This window comes from Callospermophilus lateralis, chromosome 2 (assembly GCF_048772815.1).
Source record: "Callospermophilus lateralis isolate mCalLat2 chromosome 2, mCalLat2.hap1, whole genome shotgun sequence".
NCBI classification, from domain to species: Eukaryota; Metazoa; Chordata; class Mammalia; order Rodentia; family Sciuridae; genus Callospermophilus; species Callospermophilus lateralis.
This window is the reverse complement of record NC_135306.1, coordinates 206,664,059-206,684,525: the sequence shown is the minus strand read 5'-3', so window position 1 is coordinate 206,684,525 and position 20,467 is coordinate 206,664,059. Positions and strand designations below refer to the sequence as shown.

General features: G+C 58.5%; 1 protein-coding gene across 1 annotated transcript; it reads left to right on the top strand.

Annotated features, from left to right (window-relative positions):
- The first annotated feature begins 9,473 nt into the window (after positions 1-9,473).
- Unc93b1 (unc-93B1 regulator of TLR signaling) lies at positions 9,474-19,178 on the top strand. The gene is made up of 11 exons (XM_076844837.2): positions 9,474-9,617; positions 9,727-9,868; positions 10,224-10,377; positions 12,977-13,138; positions 13,346-13,478; positions 13,786-13,879; positions 14,276-14,400; positions 15,004-15,186; positions 15,824-16,097; positions 17,605-17,723; positions 18,555-19,178. The coding sequence occupies exons 1-11, from the start codon at positions 9,522-9,524 to the stop codon at positions 18,864-18,866; spliced, it is 1,794 nt and encodes a 597-aa protein (XP_076700952.2). The 5' UTR covers positions 9,474-9,521; the 3' UTR covers positions 18,867-19,178.
- The last annotated feature ends 1,289 nt before the right edge of the window (positions 19,179-20,467 follow it).

The following is a 20,467-nucleotide window of genomic DNA, read 5'->3' as shown; positions in this document are numbered from 1 at the left end:
AGGCTCTGCCCTGCCCCAGCCCCCCAAGCCTCAGGGTCCCCATCTGCAAAGCCGAGATGGCTGGCGGCCAGAGCACAATCCCAGGACAATGTCTGCTGCCTGCCGTCCTCAGCCTCTGCATATCTGTGTCCCCAGCAGCACCCCCTGCACAGAACCTGTCACCCCCCAAACCTGACATTTTACAAATGAGGAAAGCAGTGCCCAGAAAGGGGAGGGGACTTGACCACAGGGCAGGGGTGACAGGGCTTCCTGCTCCGAGCAGGTATTCACCGTCACGGATGTCCCCTCTGCCTCCCAGGGACGAATCCACCCTCCACTGCCTACGACAGTGATCAGATGCTACGCATCACCGTGTCACCTGTCACCCTGGGGGACCTTGTGCTCCCACTCCTCTTCAGAGCTGTGCCCGGGGGCCTGCCACCTGCCTTGCCCCTGTCTCCACCCCAGGCATACCTGTGGGGCCAGCAGCTGCTGGGTCAGACGGGCGCGTGGGTTCCAGGTGTGTGGGCAGGGACAGGCTTTGTGCCACTGCCTGCTGCGGTGCCCTCCCTGCTGGTGCCCTGGGTCTGCCTGGAGGCTCCGGGGCCAGGGCCTCTGGGCCGACCTTGCACCTGGGAGATGCTCATGGCTGCCCCACCCACCGGCTCCCCTGCCTCCCTGGGCGGGCGGGAGAGGGCCTCTAGCCCAGGTCGGCTCCGACACCCTGGAGGATTTAGCTAGTGGGGGTGGGGGAGGGATAAGGGGCTGCAGAGGACCCCCTCCCCGTTCTCTGTGGAGGATGGAGCCCCCAGCCGCCACCTGTCACGTGACTCAGCATGTGACAGCCTGCTCTGCTGCTCTCTGGAGCTGAGCCAGACAGAAGCAAAGAGCTGGTGACAGGCAGGGCTAGGCGGGGGCTGAGCCCATAGCTTTCAGCCAGGAAGTAGACTCAGAGAGGAGCAGTCTCAGGCCTAAAGCCACACAGCAAACTGGGAGCCCAGCTGGGAAGGTCCTGATGGGTGAGAGGGATGTGCAGGATCCTAAAGACCCTCTCTGACCAGAGAGCTGCCAGGAGACTCCCTGCACGGCTCGAAACAGCTCCCAAGGGGGCTCCCGAGGAGGTGTGCCTTCCTGGGACAGGGTCCACCTGTGCTGGGTGTGGAGGCCCCTCTACCCTGGGGTGGGAGGCACCCCACCCTTCTCCTTGCCCCTAGAGGGGGGTCCAGAGGCTCAGTGGGCCTGACGGTTGAGGCCAGGATAATCGGGGCCTCTGGGCAGGACCTCCAGGGGTCACTCTTGGAGCTGCCTGGGCCTGCACATCTGGTGCGGGGGAGCCAGAGGTCTCGAACTCCCTGCCGTGGCCAAGCTCACGTGTCTGGGCCAGACAGATCTGCCCACCCTCACTGGGTAGCACCTGCTTCTTGGTCTTGGAGTTCTCGTGTGTGTACAGGCAAGAGCAGGCCCAGGGTGTCCACAAGGTAAACGGCTGACACGGTGAAGCACTTAGCTCAGCACCTGGTACAGAGGCTGGTTTCCAGCCCCGGTCCTGACACTTGTCTGTGCGACCTCAGGTCAGTGTCTTAACCTTCCTGTGCCTCTGTATTTCCATCTAGAGGGATACGGAACTGTGACACATGCCCAAGGATCCCGAGGGTGAAATAACTCCATCCCTGCAGGTGGGACTGGAGTCATTGACATTTCAAGTGCCCCAACCCGACCTGGAGGAGGCCAGAGCCACTTCCCAAACTCCAGGACAGGAAGGTGGCTCAGGCCCCTGACAGACCCACCAGCTGCCTTCCAGACCGGCTCGGTCCCACCGTCCTCTGCCAGGGTCCCTAGATTTGGCCCTCCCCATTGCCCTTCCCTCCTCACCCACCCTCAGCCCCCATCTGCAGCGGACAGCGGAGGCCCAGGGAGGTGCCTGAGGTGGGGCCTGACCTTGGGTCCAGGGCGCCCCAGCAGCCCTCTTCCTCTGGTGGCCCTTCTGCTGTGGCCACACAGGAGGAGGTGCCGCCCCAGCCACCCCGCCCCCGGCCTCGGCCTGGCCTGCCCATGCAGCGCCACAGACGCTGGCACTTACTTCAGAGGATCTGACGGAAAGACCCTGCTGGCCCGGTGGTGGCCACGCCTGTGATCCCAGCAGCAGAGGCAGGACCACGAGTTCAAAGCCTCAGCGACTTAGCAAGACCCTGTGTCAAAGAGTAGAAAGGGCTGGGGACGTGGCTCAGTGGGGAGCACTCCTGGGTTCAGTCTCCAATAAAAAAAAAAAAAAAAAAATCCACCTTTGTCCTCTCTCTGAGGCAGGGGCAAGGGGCAGGGGAGGGCAGAGTGGACAAGGGTGTGGCATCGGGTGGAACCAGCATCCTCCTTTCCTGCCGCCACCTGAGCCTGTCTCCGGCCTTCCCAGAGCTCCCCAGTCTCACCTGCAGACAGGCTGCTCAGCTCACCTGCTGGGTGTCCTCACCTCACTCCTGGGAGGACAAAAGGAGCCCATCGGGAAAGCACCTGCCCGGATCTCAGGTATACAGGAGGTGCTCAATGAATGTGGCTGTGCTCCTGCCCTTCTCCCTGCCCTCCCGAGGAGGTGGGTGTGCTTGCTTCGTCCCCTGAGGCCCAGCCCTGTGGCCTTCCACTGAGTGGGCCTCCCCTGCGGCCACTGTGACCCTCCCTGGGGTGCAGAGTTAGAGGCCACAGGGCGCAGTGCCTGGGCCCCGGCCAGCACTCAGTGAGCAGAGGGGTGGCCCGTCACCCACTGTCGGCCCACGATGGCCACAGGCAGGCTGCCTCGCTGAGGCTTCCCACGGGCTATGCTTTTAGTTTGTAGCCAAGGTCACAGACACCCTGGTTCAGCCTGGGGTCTCGAGGTCATGAGCCTCTGCTTGGGACACACGCCCACTGACGCACCTTCTCTGCTGACCTGCACGTCCAGAAGGCCTATGGAGGTGATGGCAGGGCTGGTCTACGTCCCAACTGCCTCACTTCTCCTTTCAACTTCCAGGGCCCCACCCTCCTCCTGGCTTGGGCCACAGCCTGACAACGGGCGTGGCCAGCAGGATTCTGTGCCTTCCCCCTGGCAACAGCAGCCTGTGGCACTCGGGTTCTCCACCCTGCTGGCATGGATTCCCCAGGAAGGTCGGGATGCGGCAGGTGGGCTCCCTGGGAGCAGGCAGAAGCCTTTAGGAGCATGAGCTCCCACCCCGGGGCGGCCCCTCGGAGGCAAGTGGCTGGGATGTTTTCTTACTGCCCTGGGGGTGAGCAGGACCTGGTGGACTGTGGACCCAGCGGCCGAGCCCAGGCAGTGGCCCATGGCCAGGAGAAGGGGATGGAGAGAGGACGGGGAGCCCACGCACAGGGCTGGACTGCGGGATGGATGTCCCTTCCTGCTCTGAGCAGACAGGGGGGTGGCTTCAGAGAGCCCACCAAGATGAGGGAGGTGCAAGATAAGGAAGAGGACTTGAGACCAGCGCCCGGTCGCTGGAGGGGGACCTCCGTGCCTGGAGAGCCCCTCTCGGCCTCCCCGTGGCTGATGAGGAGGACGGGAGGGGGATCAACCCCTCAGGCCCTCAGTGGTAATGAGCAGCAGTGGCCGTGGCTCCTGGGCGGGCAGCAGCCAGCAGGGCCTAGCCAGGCCACCAGGCTCCCTCATTCCGCCCATCAAGCCGAGCTTCGAAGACAATATAGACAGAGGCCAGCAGAGCCCCGACCTGTGAGCTTTAGGGGTGGACAACATGTGCACTGCCCTAAAATGGAGAGGTTCGAGACTCGCCCTATAGCACTGGAGGGGCCGAGAGCGTCCAGGTGGGCCAGGAGCCGGCGGGGGCCAGAGACCCCAGGTGCTACATGTCATTGATCCTGCACAACCTCCGGGCTTACTTGTGCCTGTAACCTGAGAAGGATTTAGCTGGGGCTTATGGTAGAAATACAAATGGCTGAGACAGACTCTGGGACGTTGGTGTCCAGTGTGAAAGGCTGCGAGCCCTCCACGTCCTGATGGAGAAGCAGCTGACAGCTGTGCATGCCCTTTGGTGGCCTTGGAGGCCATCATGGGTGCCGCTGAAGTCTTGGTGCGTGGCCTGAATCCCGTGGTGGGATGGGTGTAAAGTGGGCAATCACCCCAAGGACTGTGTCGCTCTGAGTGAGTGTACTAGTGACAACAGAGCCCACTGTCAGCTGGCCCATGGGCTGGACTTCAGAGGTGCTGTTGCCCATGTCGGTGAACCAGCAAGAGGCCCATACCTTGGAGGGGAGGCACCTCTACTGTCCGGCACTTGGTACACTGATGGCCCCAGTGTGGACAGATGTCTATGTGGACATGGTGGCTGTGGAGCCAGAGACAGACGCTGTCAGGTTGGATTCTGGTGTAAGACAAAGTAGCCAGGGTCTGATTCTCCCGGGCTCTGCCTGAGGACACCCTGGCTGCGGGAGCGGATGTTCTCTTCCGCCCAGCCCTGGGCTTTTCCAGCAGCTATGCAGCCTGAGCCCCGCAGTCCTTTAGCCCCACCGTAAGGCTATGAAGCCATGAGGCCAGTGCTCACCCAGGATGGCGGCACTGGCTGCAGGGGTGACCCAACAGTTCCTGCACAGGTTGACTGCAACGGCCCGGTGGCCAGAATCTGGTGCAAGAAAAAACATCTTTCAGAACTGTGTCCCCCAAACTGGCCCCAGTGCCAAACCACCGGCCGTTAGTCCCGCCCACTGCCCTGCCCGCCAGGCCGTTGGAGCTGCATCTCCTGGTTTTCGGGGAGCAGCCGTGCCCTGTGCCAGTGCTGCCCCCCAGCTGAGCCCCTATCGAAACCTCGCCTGTGTGTTCCCCAAGCATGGCACTGTTTCATTCCCATGGTCACCGAGTCAGAGGTTCCTGTCTGGTACCAGCAGGGAAAGGGGAGGAAGTGACGCCATCAGATCCCAGGGAGTCTGGGCTCTGGCGCCATCTTGAACCACAGGGGCCCCCTCAGGGGACCCTGGGACCAGGGAGGAGTCAAGTCACTGCCCGTGTTCACTCCAGAGCTCAGAAGCAGGGGTGGGGGTGGCAATGCCCAGCCCCTCTCCCCCCGCCTCTGCTTTCTGCCAGCATCCCCCTTTGACCCACAATAATCAGAAACCAAAAGTCAAGGGGGAGGGGGTGGGGGGTGGCACAAGCCTCTAACCCCAGCAGCTCTGGAGGCTGAGGCCAGAGGATGTTCAAAGCCTGTTCAAAGCCTCAACAGCCCAGTGAGACCCTGAGACCCCGTGTCTCTAGATAAGCACACCCAGGATCCACTCCCCACCACAACGTCGGCACATTGCAGGAGCCAAATCCATAGGCTGTCACCACATGATGACACCAACAAGACCAAAATTATTTCTTACTAAACTTGAGTCATCGGTACTTGTAATTTTGTGTCAGTGTTCATTTAAAAATGAAAGCAGCTAACTGGGCGTGCTGTGGTGCAGCCTGTAGTCCCAGTGGCTGGGGAGACTGAGGCAGGAGGATCTAGAGTTCAAAGCCAGCCTCAGCAATTTATCGAGGCTCTGAGCAACTCAGTGAGACTCTGTCTCTAAATAAAATACATCCAAGGGCTAGGGATGTGGCTCAGTAGTTAAGCACCCCTGGGTTCAATCACCAGTACCAAAATAAATACATAAATATTATTAAATTTAATATGATTGGACATTGCTGGTGGGACTGAAAATTGGAACAATTACTTTGGAAAGCAGTAGGGAGATTCTTCAAAAAAAAAATTGGAATGGAGCCACCATTTGACCCAGCTACCCCACTCCTTGGCATACACCCAAAGGACTTAAAATCAGCAAACTATCATGAAGCAGCCACGTCAATGTTTACAGCTGCTCAATTCGCAATAGCTAAACCATGGAGCAACCTAGGTGCCCTTCAACATGAATGGAAAGAAAATGTAGTACATATACACAATGGAATATTGCTCAGCCTTAAAGAAAAATAAAATTATCGCATTTGCAGGTAAATAGACGGAACCAGAGAACATCATACTAAGTGAAATAAGCCAATCCCCAAAAAACCAAAGACCGAATGCTTTCTCTGGTAGGCAGATGCTGATCCATAGGGGGGAGGGGGTTGAAGGAACTTTGGATTGTGCAGAGGGGAGTGAGGGGAGGGGGGGCTGTGGGATGGGAAGGACGGCAGAACGAGACAGAACCTTATTACTCTATAAATATATATGATTACACTCCTGGTGTGACTCTGCACCATGTTCAGCCAGAGGAAGGAGAAGCTGAGCTCCATTTGTGTACAGTGTGTCAAAAGGCATTCTGACACCCCTGCTTCTAATTAGTCATGTGTAACTAATTGGAACAAATTCAAAAAAACATATAAGGGAGGCCAGCAGAATAGGGGGGATGGGGGAGGGAGGGAGGGAAGGGGACGTACTGGGGAATGAAATTAACCAAATTATGTGTTACTGTGTGCCCGTATGAATATATTATAACAAATCCCACTGTTGTGTGTCATTACAATGAGCCAATTAAAAAAGAAAACAAGGAGGGCGTTAGGGCTGGGGCGCGGCTCAGTGGCGTGGGAGGCCCTGGGCTCCATCCCCAGCACTGCCAAAAAATAAAGTAAAACAAAAAAGGAGTTCACTTTAATACGCCAACTTAGTGTGAGAAGTTACAAATGAACTTCTGGAGGATTCCAAGGTAACAAGGGTTTTAAATTAAATAACTCTGAAAACTTAAAGGTGGGGTCACCCATGGACAGGCAGCACCTAGTGGAGCCGTCCCTAGGTTGAGGGGTGGGCACGGGGAGGTGACCGTGGTGTGTGGACTCTGGAGTCTTTCTCACTGGGGGCCCACCTCCCCTCCTGGAGCCGTCCCGTTCATCTCCTTCCTTCTCTTTGCTTCTATTTCTTCAAACACATTCCTCTCCATTTCGTCTTGGGGGTCGGTGATGGTTAGTTTCAGATGTCAGTTTGGCGAGGCTGCAGTTAAGATATTTGTCCAGCGTTACTCTAGATGTGGCTGTGAAGGCTTTTTGGGAATGAGATTGACAGTTAAATCAGTAGACTTTGGGGTGTGTGTGGTGCTGGGGTGGAACCCAGGGCCTTGCCCGTACTAGGCAAGTGCTCTACTACCAGGTGGGTGGGCCTTATACAATCAGTTGAAGGCCTTCACTGAAAAGGTATGAAGAGGGAATTCCCCCTTCCTCCCCATTAAGGGTCAGGAGTCCTGTTCCATGAGTTCCCTGGATGACACATTGTGCTTGGGACATTGGAAATGCACCTCTACCTTGAAACAAACCCGTGAGGACTTCTCCTTGGCTGAGCAGTGGAGTGAGAGGCCTGGCCACACCTCCAAACTGCGGGCTTGGACAGCAGCTTCAAGAGACTGTGTCTTAGAGCTTCCTGGCCCCACGGAGGTGGAGGTCAGTCATCTCCTTCTCTCTCCATGGGATTTCCGTGGACCTGTGGTCACACCGGGCACCCCATCCTGCCTGTGTCTCCAGCCTGGTGCCCCCTCCATCTAGGGGTGTAAGGTCTCCTTTTCCACAAGCTCCTACACATCTGCTCTGACCCAAGGTTGTGCCCCCTGGCCACTAGGCTGTCCCTCCATCTGATTTCCTGTCTGCAGAATTCCTTTGTGCCTCTCTCTATTTGGAGGTGAGGAAATCCTGGGGTATGTGGAGGGCGAGGTGAGGGGCTTCCCACACTAATGGCCACAGAAGACTGAAGGGCCAGGGCTGGGGGACACCCTGGGACTCGCTCCATGGCTGGAGGGCCCTCGCCTCTGTTTCTTTCTGGTGTCCATCTAAATAACACCAATTCAATGTCATATGAACCCAAGATCCAGTAAAGTGAAGGTGAAGAATTTTAAAGGTAAAATGAGGAGAATTATGATCGTTTTAAAATAATCCTCAGCTACAAGAATCAATACCCCCAGTGCCCACCCAAGGCTGGACAGGCGGCTGTCCTCCAAGCGTCTTTGTGCGAGGTTGACTGGCAGAGTCCCGTAATGGCTTTGAGCACAGGCATGTGTGGGTGACAGCTCCCTCTTTCCTTATGGCCCTGGACTCCCTTTTGTGAGGGTCTGACAACTTCAGAGGATAGTCTTGAGACCTCTGCTGGCCCCAGAGCATGTGGGCAGTTATCCAGGGGCTGGCGGAGGGATAAGCGCAGGCCTCAGGGACCTTAGGAGCTGATCTGGGCTCAGGCCCACCAGCCCATCCTCAGCACGGTTTCAGGGGGTATCCTCCTGGGAGGTAGAGGCTTGTCCTCCCCCCTCCCTTGGAGTCTCCAAACTGCCCTTTCCACCCCTGCCCACTGCCTGCAGCCATACCCGGAACCATCTCTCTGCCTCCTGGAACATGCCTGTCCCCTGAATTCTATAGGACCAAGTGTTCCTGGGACATCAAAGCACACTACCACCCCAGCCCATGGCCACTCACCTCCAGGCCACCCTGGCCACACCTGCACTTTGTCATCACCCACTGAGCCCTGGTATCCACTCTGGCCACAGCCTCACAGCTTCCTGGCTCCAGGAACCCACTGCATCTCTATTCTCCCACTTCCTCCTGTCCAGCACCTCGAGCCCTGGCACCTTGAGCCCTGGCACCTTGAGCCCTGCCCTCTCTCCTGCTTCTTGTATGGCTCCCACCTCTAGGCACCCACCGGCAGGAGTTCACCTCTGTTTCCCACAGCTGCACCTGGGTGTCCCTGGATAAAGTGTTGCTATCTTAAAGCCTGAGCCCCTGTAAATTCACATACCCATGTCCCCAGTCCCCAGACTTCCCATTGACCCTTCTGTTGGGGGAGGTGTTTGTTAACTATCCATCCATCCGGTCCCACTTACTGGTCACTTAGTATGTGCCCAACACGGCATGAGGGGGAGGAGGGGAGCAGTTGGTTTGGTGGGAAATTAAACCCCAGAAGCCCAGGTGCATGGTCTTCAGGGTTGGCCTCTGGCACTGAGAGCCGAGGCTGGGAAGGGCCCTTCTGGGAGGAGCAGGGAGGAAAGGCACCAGGAGGAGCCAGGAGGTCAAGGGAACTGGATATTTTAAAAGGTCTCCCAGGTGGTTCCAGCCAGGTGGACAGCAGGGCTGTGGAATGTCAGTGGCCGCAGGGTGGTAACTTCATGGGCTCCGGGGGCCCTGGACCCTCCGGCGCCTTGGACCCTCCGGGCGGTGGTGGGACCACCCTAGGCCACCCCTAGAGACTAGGGGAGCCACAGTCCCGCCACCCTGCGCCCTCCCCAAGCTCAGGATTCGCAGAGCTGAGGCCGGAGGGGAGCCCCGCGGGGGAGTCAAGGCTTCGCATTAGCTGGTCATTCGCCATAGTCCCCGGGGAGTGGCGCCCAGTGTCCCCGTTTTACAGGTAAGGAAACAGGGAAGGGGTGGAACTCGTCCCCAAAGGCACGGAGCCGGAAGTGGCTGAGCCGGGATCCGAACTCGCCCTCTTCTCCGGGAGGCGGAGTCCCTGGCGGCTCCGGGACCCGGGCACGCCCGCGGGGAGGAGCCGGCGCGCGGGGCGGGCCCCGGGAGGAAGCGGCCGGCGGCGGCGGAGGCGCGGGGCGCGCTGTCAGTCCGGGGTCTGGCCATGGAGGCGGAGCCGCCGCTCTACCCGGTGGCCGGGGCCGTGGGGCCGCAGGGCGACGAGGACCAACTCGGGGCAGCGGACGGGTGCGAGGCCCCGGTGAGCGGGGGGCCGGGGGCGCGGGGCGGCGCAGGGCAGGGTCCCCTGCGGGGCGCGGGGCGCGGGGCGGCCGGGTGGCCAGCCGGTGCTAGCGCGTGCTGGCCCGCAGCTGGACGAGCTGGTGGGCGCGTACCCCAACTACAACGAGGAGGAGGAGGAGCGCCGCTACTACCGCCGCAAGCGCCTCGGCGTGCTCAAGAACGTGCTGGCCGCCAGCGCGGGCGGCATGCTCACCTACGGCGTCTACCTGGGTACGCCCCGCTCCCCCGGCTGCGCCGCGCGACCCTGGCCTCGCCCGACGCGCTCAGGGAAAGAGAAACCTTGGGCCAGCCCTTCTCCTTCCCCTTTCACTTCCCGGTAGATCGCCCTCGTAGCTGCAGCTGCAGCGGCCTCACTTGGGGCAAGCAGGGGCTTCCTGGCAGGCCCGTGTCCCCAGGTCCCAGCCAGAGCCGTGGGGATGGGTGGGGGTGGGTTCCCTGCCTCCTCCGCTCCCGGTAGGAATGGGAACCCCTCGGGTGACTGGAGCCCCTGCCAGGCTTGCCTCCCGCCTCTGCTAGGTTGCCCCGGGAGCCAGACCGCTCCCTCCACGCTGCCCGCTGTCCCCAGGCCTCCTGCAGATGCAGCTGATCCTGCACTACGATGAGACCTACCGCGAGGTGAAGTACGGCAACATGGGCCTTCCCGACATCGACAGCAAGATGCTGATGGGCATCAACGTGACACCCATCGCTGCCCTGCTCTACACACCGGTGCTCATCAGGTGAGGGCTGGGCTGTCACCCTGTCTCCAAGGGTGCAGAGACGGCTGGCCCATTGTTTTGCAGGGAGAAACAGGGAACTGGGGAGGAAGTGTGTCTCCCTAGGAGGATGAGAGTGAAGAGAGGAAACCAAGGTGTAGCGGAGGAAAGGAGAATTTTGTCCCCACTTCTAGGGCACATTTGGTTTCAGGCAAGAGATTCAAGCAGGCTTCTGCCCTCTGTTGGCCTGTGTCCCACATGGCATCCTCTCATGGGCTCTGTGGTGGCCCAGACCCATAGTGACCTTCTGAGTTGGGCTGTGGATTCTGGGAGAGGCTCCCGTCAGTGGGCAAAGCTCAGGCACCCACTCCTGGCCCGATCAGCTGTGACTGGTGTTGAGGGGACATTTGGCATAGAAAGGGGAATGGCTGGGCAGGAGCTTCCCAGCCTTAGAGGCATGTGGCCCAGTCTCCTGGCCAGTGCAGAAATCCCACCCACAGCACCTCCCAGATGAGACCAGGAGGCCCGCGGGCAGAGTAGATGGGTTTTAGTTCCCTTGTTTTTAAGTTTCCTTTTCACAGTTGAACAGTGTCACCGTAACTGAAATCATAAACAAGGAAACTCCTCCTAAGCCCTACAGTAAATGGCCCACGTCCTCTGTCCCACCAGCACGAGTGGATAAAGTCCACCTCGTTGTCACCAGAGCACGTGTGTGCAAGCCTGGCTCTTGTTCTTTTTTTTCTTTTCACTTGACACATCTGAGCCTCGTCTGCAGCCTTCACAATGAGGGCTTTTGCCAGGGCCATGTCTTCTGCAGAGATGGGGACCAGCTGTGGCCCTCAGTTGGACATGGTCGCTTCCTCTGTGCTTGACACTCTTTCCTTCTTTTTCTTTCTTCTGTGGAGGTAGGAGTCTCGCTATGTTGGCCAGGCTGATCTCACTCCTGAGCGCAAGGAACCCTCCCACTTCAGCCTCCTAAGCAGCTGGGACTGCCGGCCATGCACTGCCAGGCTGTCTGTCTGTCTGGCCTCCTCCTCTTCTACTTCTTTTCTTTCTTTTTCTTTTTTTTGGTACTGGTGATTGAACCCAGGGGTGCTCTACCACTGAGCTACACCTCCAACCCTTTTATTTTTTGAGACAGGGTCTCACTAAATTGCTCAGACTGGCCTTGAACTTGTGATCCACCTTCCTCAGCTTCCTGTGACAGGTGGCTTCACAGTGCCCGGCTCTTTCCTTCTTTTTAAAATTAATTTTTTTTTGTTTTGTTTTCCCCTGGGTTAAATTCCCAGCAGTGTCTTCACTAGGTCAAAGGCATATGAAATGCTTTCAGGTCTAGAAACCTATTACTTTAAATAATTACAGCTAGCCTTTATTTTGCTTTTTATGTGCTAGGCACTCTGTAGGAGCTAAATTCCCAACAGTCCAGGGTAGCTGCTCCCATACACGAGGGAAACTTGTGGTGAGAAGACTTGACTGCATCCCACAGGCAGTAACTGGCAGACCTCAGGTTTGAATGCTGGCCAAGTGACTCTAAACTCAGGTGCTCACCGTTGGCCAGAACCACCAGGCTACCTTTCCAAAGGGTCATGTCGATGCTCATGACCACGGACTGTTTCAATTTTTAAACCACATCCTCTCCTGCAAGAATGAGTGCTGACATTTTACTTTTTACTCCATCAAAATGTGCTTTTTTGGTAAACTGCCCCTCCCTCAAATAGATCAAGAGGAGCCTGCCTGTCTGTTATATTGCAAACTAAAAATAACAAGCGGGGCCTGTAATCTTGCCATGACCAGGGCTTGAGAGGCTGAAGTGGAGGCAGGAGAATAAGTTTTAGGCCAGCCTCAGCAATTTAGCCAGACCCTATCCAAAAAAAAAAAAAGAAAGAAAGAAAGAAAGAAAGGGCTGGAGATGTGGTTCAAAAACTGTTTAGCTTTGAGCTTCCTGGAAGTCAAGACAAAGAAAGAACTAAGGAGCATAAGTAAAACCCTGGGAGTGGGCTTTTAGGCTGATGAGCCTCCGTGCTCTGATTGGGTCCTTACCCTGTCACTGATCAAGTCCCTTCCATGGTCACTGTGTGGCTTCTCCCCAGACCCAGAGAAGGGAAAACTTCCCCACTGACCACAGTGGAACCCAAGAGCAGTGGGCAGGGAGGAAGGGGCACCAAGGCTCCAACTCAGGCGCTTGACAGCGTGAGGCCCGTTCTCTCTCTCATCCTAGCCTGGTTGAGCCCTTTGAATATGTCACTGGCCCTAGAGTCACCTCAGAAGCCTGGGAGGAGAAAGGGAGATTGGTGAGTCAGCCAGGACAGGAGTGAGTGCTAGCTGTACCCACAGCCGCCGACTTCTATCCTTCTATCTTGCCATGACCACAAGAGGCCTGTAGTTTGGGTCCTGCCCACATCACAGCTGTGGAAACCGAGGTGTGCAGGCACAGTGGCCTGTCTCAATCCACTCGGCATCTGTAACCTGAGACTCCATCTTCGGGCCCTTTCTGGCCATCTCTGGCCAGGGCTCTCTCCATCACACACAGCCTTGAAGCGGGGATACGGGGCCGTGGCCGTCTGGTCTCAGGCCAGGCTGTCCCCGCAGGTCTGGGAAACCAGCACCCCTCCCCTGTCTGCAGGTTTTTTGGCACCAAGTGGATGATGTTCCTGGCCGTGGGCATCTATGCGCTCTTTGTCTCCACCAACTACTGGGAGCGCTACTACACACTGGTGCCCTCAGCTGTGGCCCTGGGCATGGCCATCGTTCCTCTCTGGACCTCCATGGGCAACTATATCACCAGGTGAGTCGGGGGCAGCGGGCTGGGAGGCTGGAGACCTGGTTGAGCCTTGACTGCTTTGCCACCCTCAGCTGGGGGCTCTTGGGCAAGCCCCTTCCATGCTCTGGGCCTCAGTTTCCTCACCAGGATGCTCAGCCCATAGCTCGGGGTGCTAGAAGTGGGGTTGCCATAGAGACAGGGCTGAGGTGAGCCTGTACTCCTGTGGCCCAGGATGTCGCAGAAGTACTATGAGTACTCCCACTACAAGGAGCAGGATGAGCAGGGCCCTCAGCAGCGTCCACCGCGGGGCTCCCACGCACCCTACCTCCTGGTCTTCCAAGCCATCTTCTACAGCTTCTTCCATGTGAGCACCAGGCGCCGCACTGGGGGGGGGGGGTGATGTCCCGGGCCCAGAACTCATACATGGGAGCCCACTGCACGTCTTCTCAACCCTCTAATCCTTTCTGGAGCCAACTCCTACTTGCCTGCTTCTAGTGACGGAGACCTCATCTCCTCCCAGCCTCCTTTCTTGGGCACCCCCCCCCCAACCCGCCACCAGGCTGACCCAGTAGGGGGAGGGCTCTAGTTCCCCAAGTCTGTGCCCAGACAGTGCCAGGACTTCCTGCCTGGCTGGTGCCTGAGTCTGGCCCCAACGGCCCTCCTGTCCACAGCTGAGCTTTGCCTGTGCCCAACTGCCCATGGTTTACTTCCTGAACTACTACCTGTATGACCTGAACCACACATTGTACAACGTGCAGAGCTGCGGTTAGTATTCACGGGGGTGGGGGCTCCCCAGGGCCTGCTACTCCCCCCACCCAGTCACCCAGCAGACACTGAGCCCTCACTCACAGGGGTCGGGGCTGAAGCCCGGCATCCCTTCGCTTTGGTGGGAAAGGCCAGGACCCAGAAGGAGCAGGTAGTTAAGCGGTGGGGGCGGGCAGAGAAGGCCGCCTGGATTGAGACTGCCCAGCTCTCCGTTGGGGCCAGGCAGGCAGGTAGGGCTCAGTCGGTGCGGGGTGGATGTATGGAGGTGGACTGCCCACCCTCCCAGGGGAGCGCTCCTTGCGGGCACCACCTTCGCCGGTCCCCTGGCTGCTGCACTTCTTCGTGGTAGGGTTGACAGCGGGTCCTACTCACCGTGTCCCCACCCACTCTTCCCAGGCACCAACAGCCATGGCATCCTTAATGGCTTCAACAAGACGGTTCTGCGGACATTACCGCGGAGCCGAAACCTCATCGTGGTGGAGAGCGTGCTCATGGCGGTGGCCTTCCTGGCCATGCTGCTGGTGCGGCCCGGGCTGGGGCTGGGCCAGAGGGCTAAGCTTGGGTCTTTGGGACCGAGTGGCACAGCCTGGAAAACAGTCTGGGCCTGGACCCGCTGCCTGGAGGTGTGGCCAGGGGAGGGTCATAGGGCTGTGGCCTCCGAGGGGGCAGGCCTGGAGGCGCCGAGTTTGCAAGCCAGGGCTGAGTCCAGGAGGCGGGTCTACGCCTAGGGACCCGGGCTGGATTTGGAATCCCAGAGATTAGTGCTACCTGAGAGGGGTTTGGGGCCGGCCCCAGGGTCATGGACTGGAGGATGTGGCTCAAGTCTGAGGGCGATACTAGACGGCAGAGCTAAAGTTCCGGGGGCGTGGATATGAGGTGCCTAGGATCAGGAGGGGGCTGGTAAGCAAGGTCCAAGTCCACCGGAGGAGCGTGGAGGTGTGGCCGTTGCCTGAGGGGCGGGGATGGGGGCGTGGCCTAGAAAGCGAGGTTTGTGGGCGTGTCCCGGGGCGGGGCCCAAGCCCATGAGTGTTACTGGGGGCGGGGCCTTGGGCTGCGGTGAGGCTGAAGCCCAGGGGTGGAGCCGGGTGCCTGGCTGGTCACCTCTAAACAGTTCCTGCCGGCAGGTGCTGGGGCTGTGCGGTGCAGCTTACCGGCCCACCGAGGAGATCGACCTGCGCAGCGTGGGCTGGGGCAACATCTTCCAGCTGCCCTTCAAGTACGTGCGTGACTTCCGCCTGCGCCACCTGGTGCCCTTCTTTATCTACAGTGGCTTTGAGGTGCTCTTTGCCTGCACGGGTCTCGCCCTGGTAAGTACAGCCTGCATAAGGTCGCCAACAAGAGGCAGGATATCCAGTTCAATTTAAATTCCAAATACACATATTTTAAAGTATATATGTATAGATGGGCATGGTGGCACATGCACGTAATCCCAGTGACTCGGGAGGCTGAGGCACGAGGGTCCCAAGTTTGATGCCAGCCTCGGCAACTTAGTGAGACCCTGTCTCAAAAAATAAAAAGAAAATAAGTAAAAAGGGTTTGCGATGTTGCTCAGTGATAGAGTGCCCCTGAGTTTATTCCCCAGAACTGAAAAAAAAAAAAAAAGTACATATGTATAAATATGTATAAGAACCTCCCTCTCTCTTTCTCTTCCTTCCTTGTCCCTATTCTCCTTTTCCCTGGGCAAGTTACTTTAATCTCTCTGAAGCTGAACTGGGATGATTTCCATAAACCATTTGGTTTTATGTAGGGTACAGCCCTTAGTGTCTGGGGACACCGTCCAAGTATTTTCAGTATTGACAGTTCTCCTGGAACCTTCCTAGCAGCCCTGGAGAAAATTAGTTCCCAGGAGGTCCAGAGAGGACAAAGTGTGGCCTAAAGTGACATTTGTATGGGGAGGGTCAGGGCCTGGGCTGTCAGACTTTCAATACTCTGCTTTTCCCTCAGGGCTATGGAGTGTGCTCCGTTGGGCTGGAGCGGCTGGCCTACCTCCTTGTGGCTTACAGCCTAGGTGCCTCAGCTGCCTCGGTCCTGGGTCTGCTGGGGCTGTGGTTGCCACGCTCAGTGCTCCTGGTCACTGGGGCAGGGCTGCACCTGCTGCTCACTCTTGGCCTCTTTTTCTGGGCCCCTGCACCTCGAACCCTGAAACACAGCTGGGTCCTCTATGTGGCAGCTGCCCTCTGGGGTGTGGGCAGTGCCTTCAACAAGACCGGACTCAGCAGTGAGTACAGCCATGGACACTGGGATGACTGCGGGGGAGGATCTGTGGCACGCTGTGGGTGGTTGGGAGACATGGCACCTCAGGGATGGACACGAACATACAGGGGATCTGCCATGGAGTTTTATGAAGAAAGGTAGGTGGGCAGCTCAGGGGTGGAAGGAAGTCCCACAGACCCACACTGGAGGCACAGAAGAAGAAGAGCCAGACGCCCTGGGGGTATGGACATTCTGTTGATACTTCAGGGTGGGCACTGAGCCCTGCAGATACCAAGGGAGTGGGGTGAGATCTTGTGGACACATGGGGTGGGTGTGCCCAGTCTTCAGGGAAATTGGAAAACACAGCGGGGACACCTCCTCCTCATCACAGGGGTGGGGCTGCCTTCATAGAGTTTCCATACACTGGAGTAGATGATGGCGGTCTATGCTCGAGGGACTAGCACGGTGGGACTAGTGGCAGGTAGCCCTGTCCATATCCTAGGTCGAAGGTGTAGACCTGGGCCCTTTCTTTCTTCCTCCTGGATGCTGGGGATTGACTTAGGGCCTCATGCGTGCTAGCCAAGTGTTCTACCACTGAGACATAAATATGGCCCCAGATCTGGGCCTTTTTGTGGAGCAGAGACAGGAACAGGCATGAATCCTAACCTGATCGCCTAGCAATCTCCAGGTCTGGGCTGCTAGGGATGAGTCCCTGGGGAAAGGGGCCCTATTAGCAGAAGGCAGAGTGAGCCCAAGTTCAGCTGTGTGATGCCCTCTGTATAGAGGGGGTATTGCCAGTGGGAATTACTGGTACACATGGGTCTAGCCACGTGGGTAGTCCACATTGGCATCTGTTCTGGTGTGCCAGAGCCATTAACGGTTTTTAATGTCACCCATGAGCCCCAGGACAGGAGTGTTCATTCCCTGAGCCTGGCAGAGGTGTTAATAGCAAGTATCTCCCCAGTACCTGTGAGGTGCCAGACTGGCCTTTTCTCTTTAGAACTTCTAACAACATAGAATATGCATAAACTCACTTGACCCAAATAGCCCTCGGAGCCAAATTATATCCACATTTCTGCACCTCTGAACCCCCACCTTCACCTTCCGGTCCTGAAGCTCAAGCCCGAGTCCCCTGACTCCCTGTCAGTACTCTTCCCTCCACCTGGGAGGGTTCTTGGGAAACAAGTCCCCTGCTCCCACACGTCAGGGTCAATTTGTAGAAAGTTGGTTGATGTGGATAGTTGGCCCTCCCCGGTCCCTGAGGAGGAAGAGCATCAGTCCCTTTGCTCTTGGCCCTGTGCACCTGAGATCTAGGCCCTGACTTCTGAGCATAGAGCTCTCCTCTGCAACTCCCCTGGGCAGCAGGGTAACCAGGGCCTCCTCTAGAGGGCAGGCAAGGACTGGCATAAGTGCTGCCCGGGTGCTCTGGGACTCATGAAAGGGACCAGTGCAGGGCCTAGGAGAGTCCCAGGGGGAGATCAGCAGCACCAGGTGACCCCTGCATCCTGCTTGTCCTTTCCGCCTGTTTGCAGCACTCCTGGGAATCCTGTACGAGGACAAGGAGAGGCAGGACTTCATCTTTACCATCTACCACTGGTGGCAGGCGGTGGCCATCTTCATGGTGTACCTGGGTGCCAGTCTGCCCATGAAGGTGAGGTTGGGTGGGGCTAGGGACTCTGTGCCCCACCCCCACTTCCCTGGGCCAAGCCCCAGGCCAAGGACCCCTTTCCTCAGCCCACTGGGTGGCCCCCAACCCAGTACCCCATTTACTGCCTCTCCTGTCAGCCTCAGTTTACCCATCTCTGTAGGGACCCATAGTTTGTGCTTTCCTGTGGGTGTATCCCAGCTGTCTTCCTGTGGCCTGTTTGGTCACCTATTCAGACTGGGTTCCTGGGTTCCCGGAATCTGTCTTCCTCCATGTCTCCCTCCGTGGCCTGCAAGGGCTCCTCTGCTTGTTTTCTTTCTGTGGTGCTGGGGATGGGACCCAGTGCCTCGAGCATGCTAGGCAAGTGCTGTCCCACTGAGCTGCACCCATGCTCCTTAATCATGGCAGGTCAGTTTAGCAGGTCCTGACCAACATTGTTAAAAAATGAAGTAGAATAGAAACAAACAAAACAGGGATGCAAATATGAGTCTGTGAGCCAAGTTAGGCTGCACAGTTGTTCTCTGACTGTGGGTTACAGTTTTAAAAATCTGAAAGGCATGACTGCGGCCTGCTGTGTTGAGGGGACAGACGGTAATCCTAGCCCTGGTCAAAGAGGGTCGGGCCTGGTTCAGACTTTACCCAATCTTATCTATCCGCGAGGCAAAGGGATAGTCGTTCTTAACCGGGAAACCAGGGTAGTGCCGGGACCCTCCGGAGGGTGCCCTGGAGGTGTGGGCGCAGGGCAGAGGCTCCTGGGGCCGGCCCGAGGCAGCGGGGCAGGTGCGGCTGGGCTGGGAGCAGGGGAGGACGGTGCCCTCATGGCTCCCTTGCGCCCAGGCTAAGCTGGCGGTGCTGCTGGTGACTCTGGTGGCGGCGGTGGCCTCGTACCTGTGGATGGAGCGGAAGTTGCGGCGCGGGATGGCCCCGCGCCAGCCGCGCATCCCGCGGCCGCAGCACAAGGTGCGGGGCTACCGCTACCTGGAGGAGGAGAACTCGGACGAGAGCGACGCGGAGGGGGCGCGCGGCGGCGGGGACTGCGCCGAGGGGGAGGCGGCAGGGCCGCGCCCGGGCCCGGAGCCAGCTGCCCCCTGCCGCCGGCCCTGCCCCTACGAACAGGCGCTGGGGGGCGACGGCCCCCAGGAGCACTGAGGCCCGGGGCGCCGGCTCGGACCGCGCCTCCCCGCTCGCCGGCCCGGTAGCCGGTCCCGGAGCCCTGCGCCCTCTGTCATCTGGGTCCGGAAGCCACCCCAGAGCCCGGGGCCACTGGAACCGCGGCGGTGGGGGGGGGCCTAGGGTCCAAGCACAGCCCAAGCCCTGAGGGACGCCACTGGACCCCACCCCAGCCCGGGGCGCTGCGGGCCTGGACCGCTTGTGACTCTTGTGACTCGCGCTTTGTACTTCCTATGAGAGCCCGCCTTTTTATAGAAAATAAGCAATAAAGAGAGTTTTGTACTGTCCTGACTGGGGGGTCTTGGCCGAGGGTGCAGGGGGATGAAGAGCGCCTGGGGTGTGTGCCTGGCTGGCCCGGCCCCTGGGGCACTGTGGTGGCAGGCAGCCTGGCCCTAGCCCTGTTTGTCTATTGCAGCATGTTGGCCCACAATCTCCCGGGGACACCTTTGAGGGCAGGTTCCACTTCTGAGTCACGTTGGGGGTCATCCTGTGCCAAGTATGGACCTGGGGATGTGAGGGCGATCTGGCTGCGACATCTGTCACCCCATTGATCGCCAGGGTTGATTCGGCTGATCTGGCTGGCTAGGCGGGTGTCCCCTTCCTCCCTCACCGCTCCATGTGCGTCCCTCCCGAAGCTGCGTGCTCGGTCGAAGAGGACGACCTTCCCCGATAGAGGAGGACCGTTCTTCGGTCAAGGGTATACGAGTAGCTGCGCTCCCCTGCTAGAACCTCCAAACAAGCTCTCAAGGTCCAAGTATGGACCTGGGAAATAGTGACTTGAGCCCAGGTACACCTGGTCACTGTCCCGGGCCACAGCCTCAGCTGAGAAGCTGGTGGCGCACCAGGCAGTGTTAAGCATCTGCAGGTGCCCACTGAGATAAAGACCTGACCCCTCTGTGAAGAGCTCTGAAGGGTGAGGAGTCAGGGCGCCGTGGGGGATTGTGGCTTCTTCCCTGGTGTTCTGAGGCCACACCACTCCCGCTCAAGCCCCTGGGCCCCTGGCTAAAGGCCAGACCCTCGCTCCTGCCTCCCTCCACGCCGTCCTTAGCATTGGGTCTCCTGGGTTCTCCTGCCCATGTTCTGTGGCCCCCCACTCCTCTCTCTGCCCCCCACTGCCTTTTCGAGCCTCTAGTGGGCCCTGAAGCCAGGTGCTGTGGCCTTGCAAGGCGCCCCCCTCCCATCTGAACCACAGACAGTCCATAAAGAGGCAGTAGGCCCCTCAGCACCGGTCCTCTAAGCTGCAAGGGCACGGCAGGAGAGGAGATGTTGTCTACATGTTGAGGGAAAGCAGCCTGCTTCGCTTGCAAATTTTCAGTGACAAGCAGACCCAGACACTGTCACATAGCAAGTCCTTCCAGGTCCCATCAGTACCTGCCGGGGAAGGGAGCATTCTAGAAGGTGGCAACCTCCTCCTGGTGGGATTCCAGCAGAGCTCCAGTTGGAGTTGGTGACCAGACACTGGGCTAATGGACACCTGGATGCAGGGTGGGTGCCTTTTGGAAGGACGTGGGTCCTAGGTGTGCTGGGTGAACATGGGGAGGGGACATGTCTGGACAGTGGATCTACAGATGTCACAGTTC

Coding starts and splice junctions, on each gene's coding strand:
- Unc93b1 (XM_076844837.2), top strand. CDS start 9,522: ATGGAGGCGGAGCCGCCGCTCTACCCGGTGGCCGGGGCCGTGGGGCCG. Junction 13,139..13,345: donor ATGGGCAACTATATCACCAG/GTGAGTCGGGGG, acceptor CCTGTGGCCCAG/GATGTCGCAGAAGTACTATG. Junction 15,187..15,823: donor CCTGCACGGGTCTCGCCCTG/GTAAGTACAGCC, acceptor CTTTTCCCTCAG/GGCTATGGAGTGTGCTCCGT.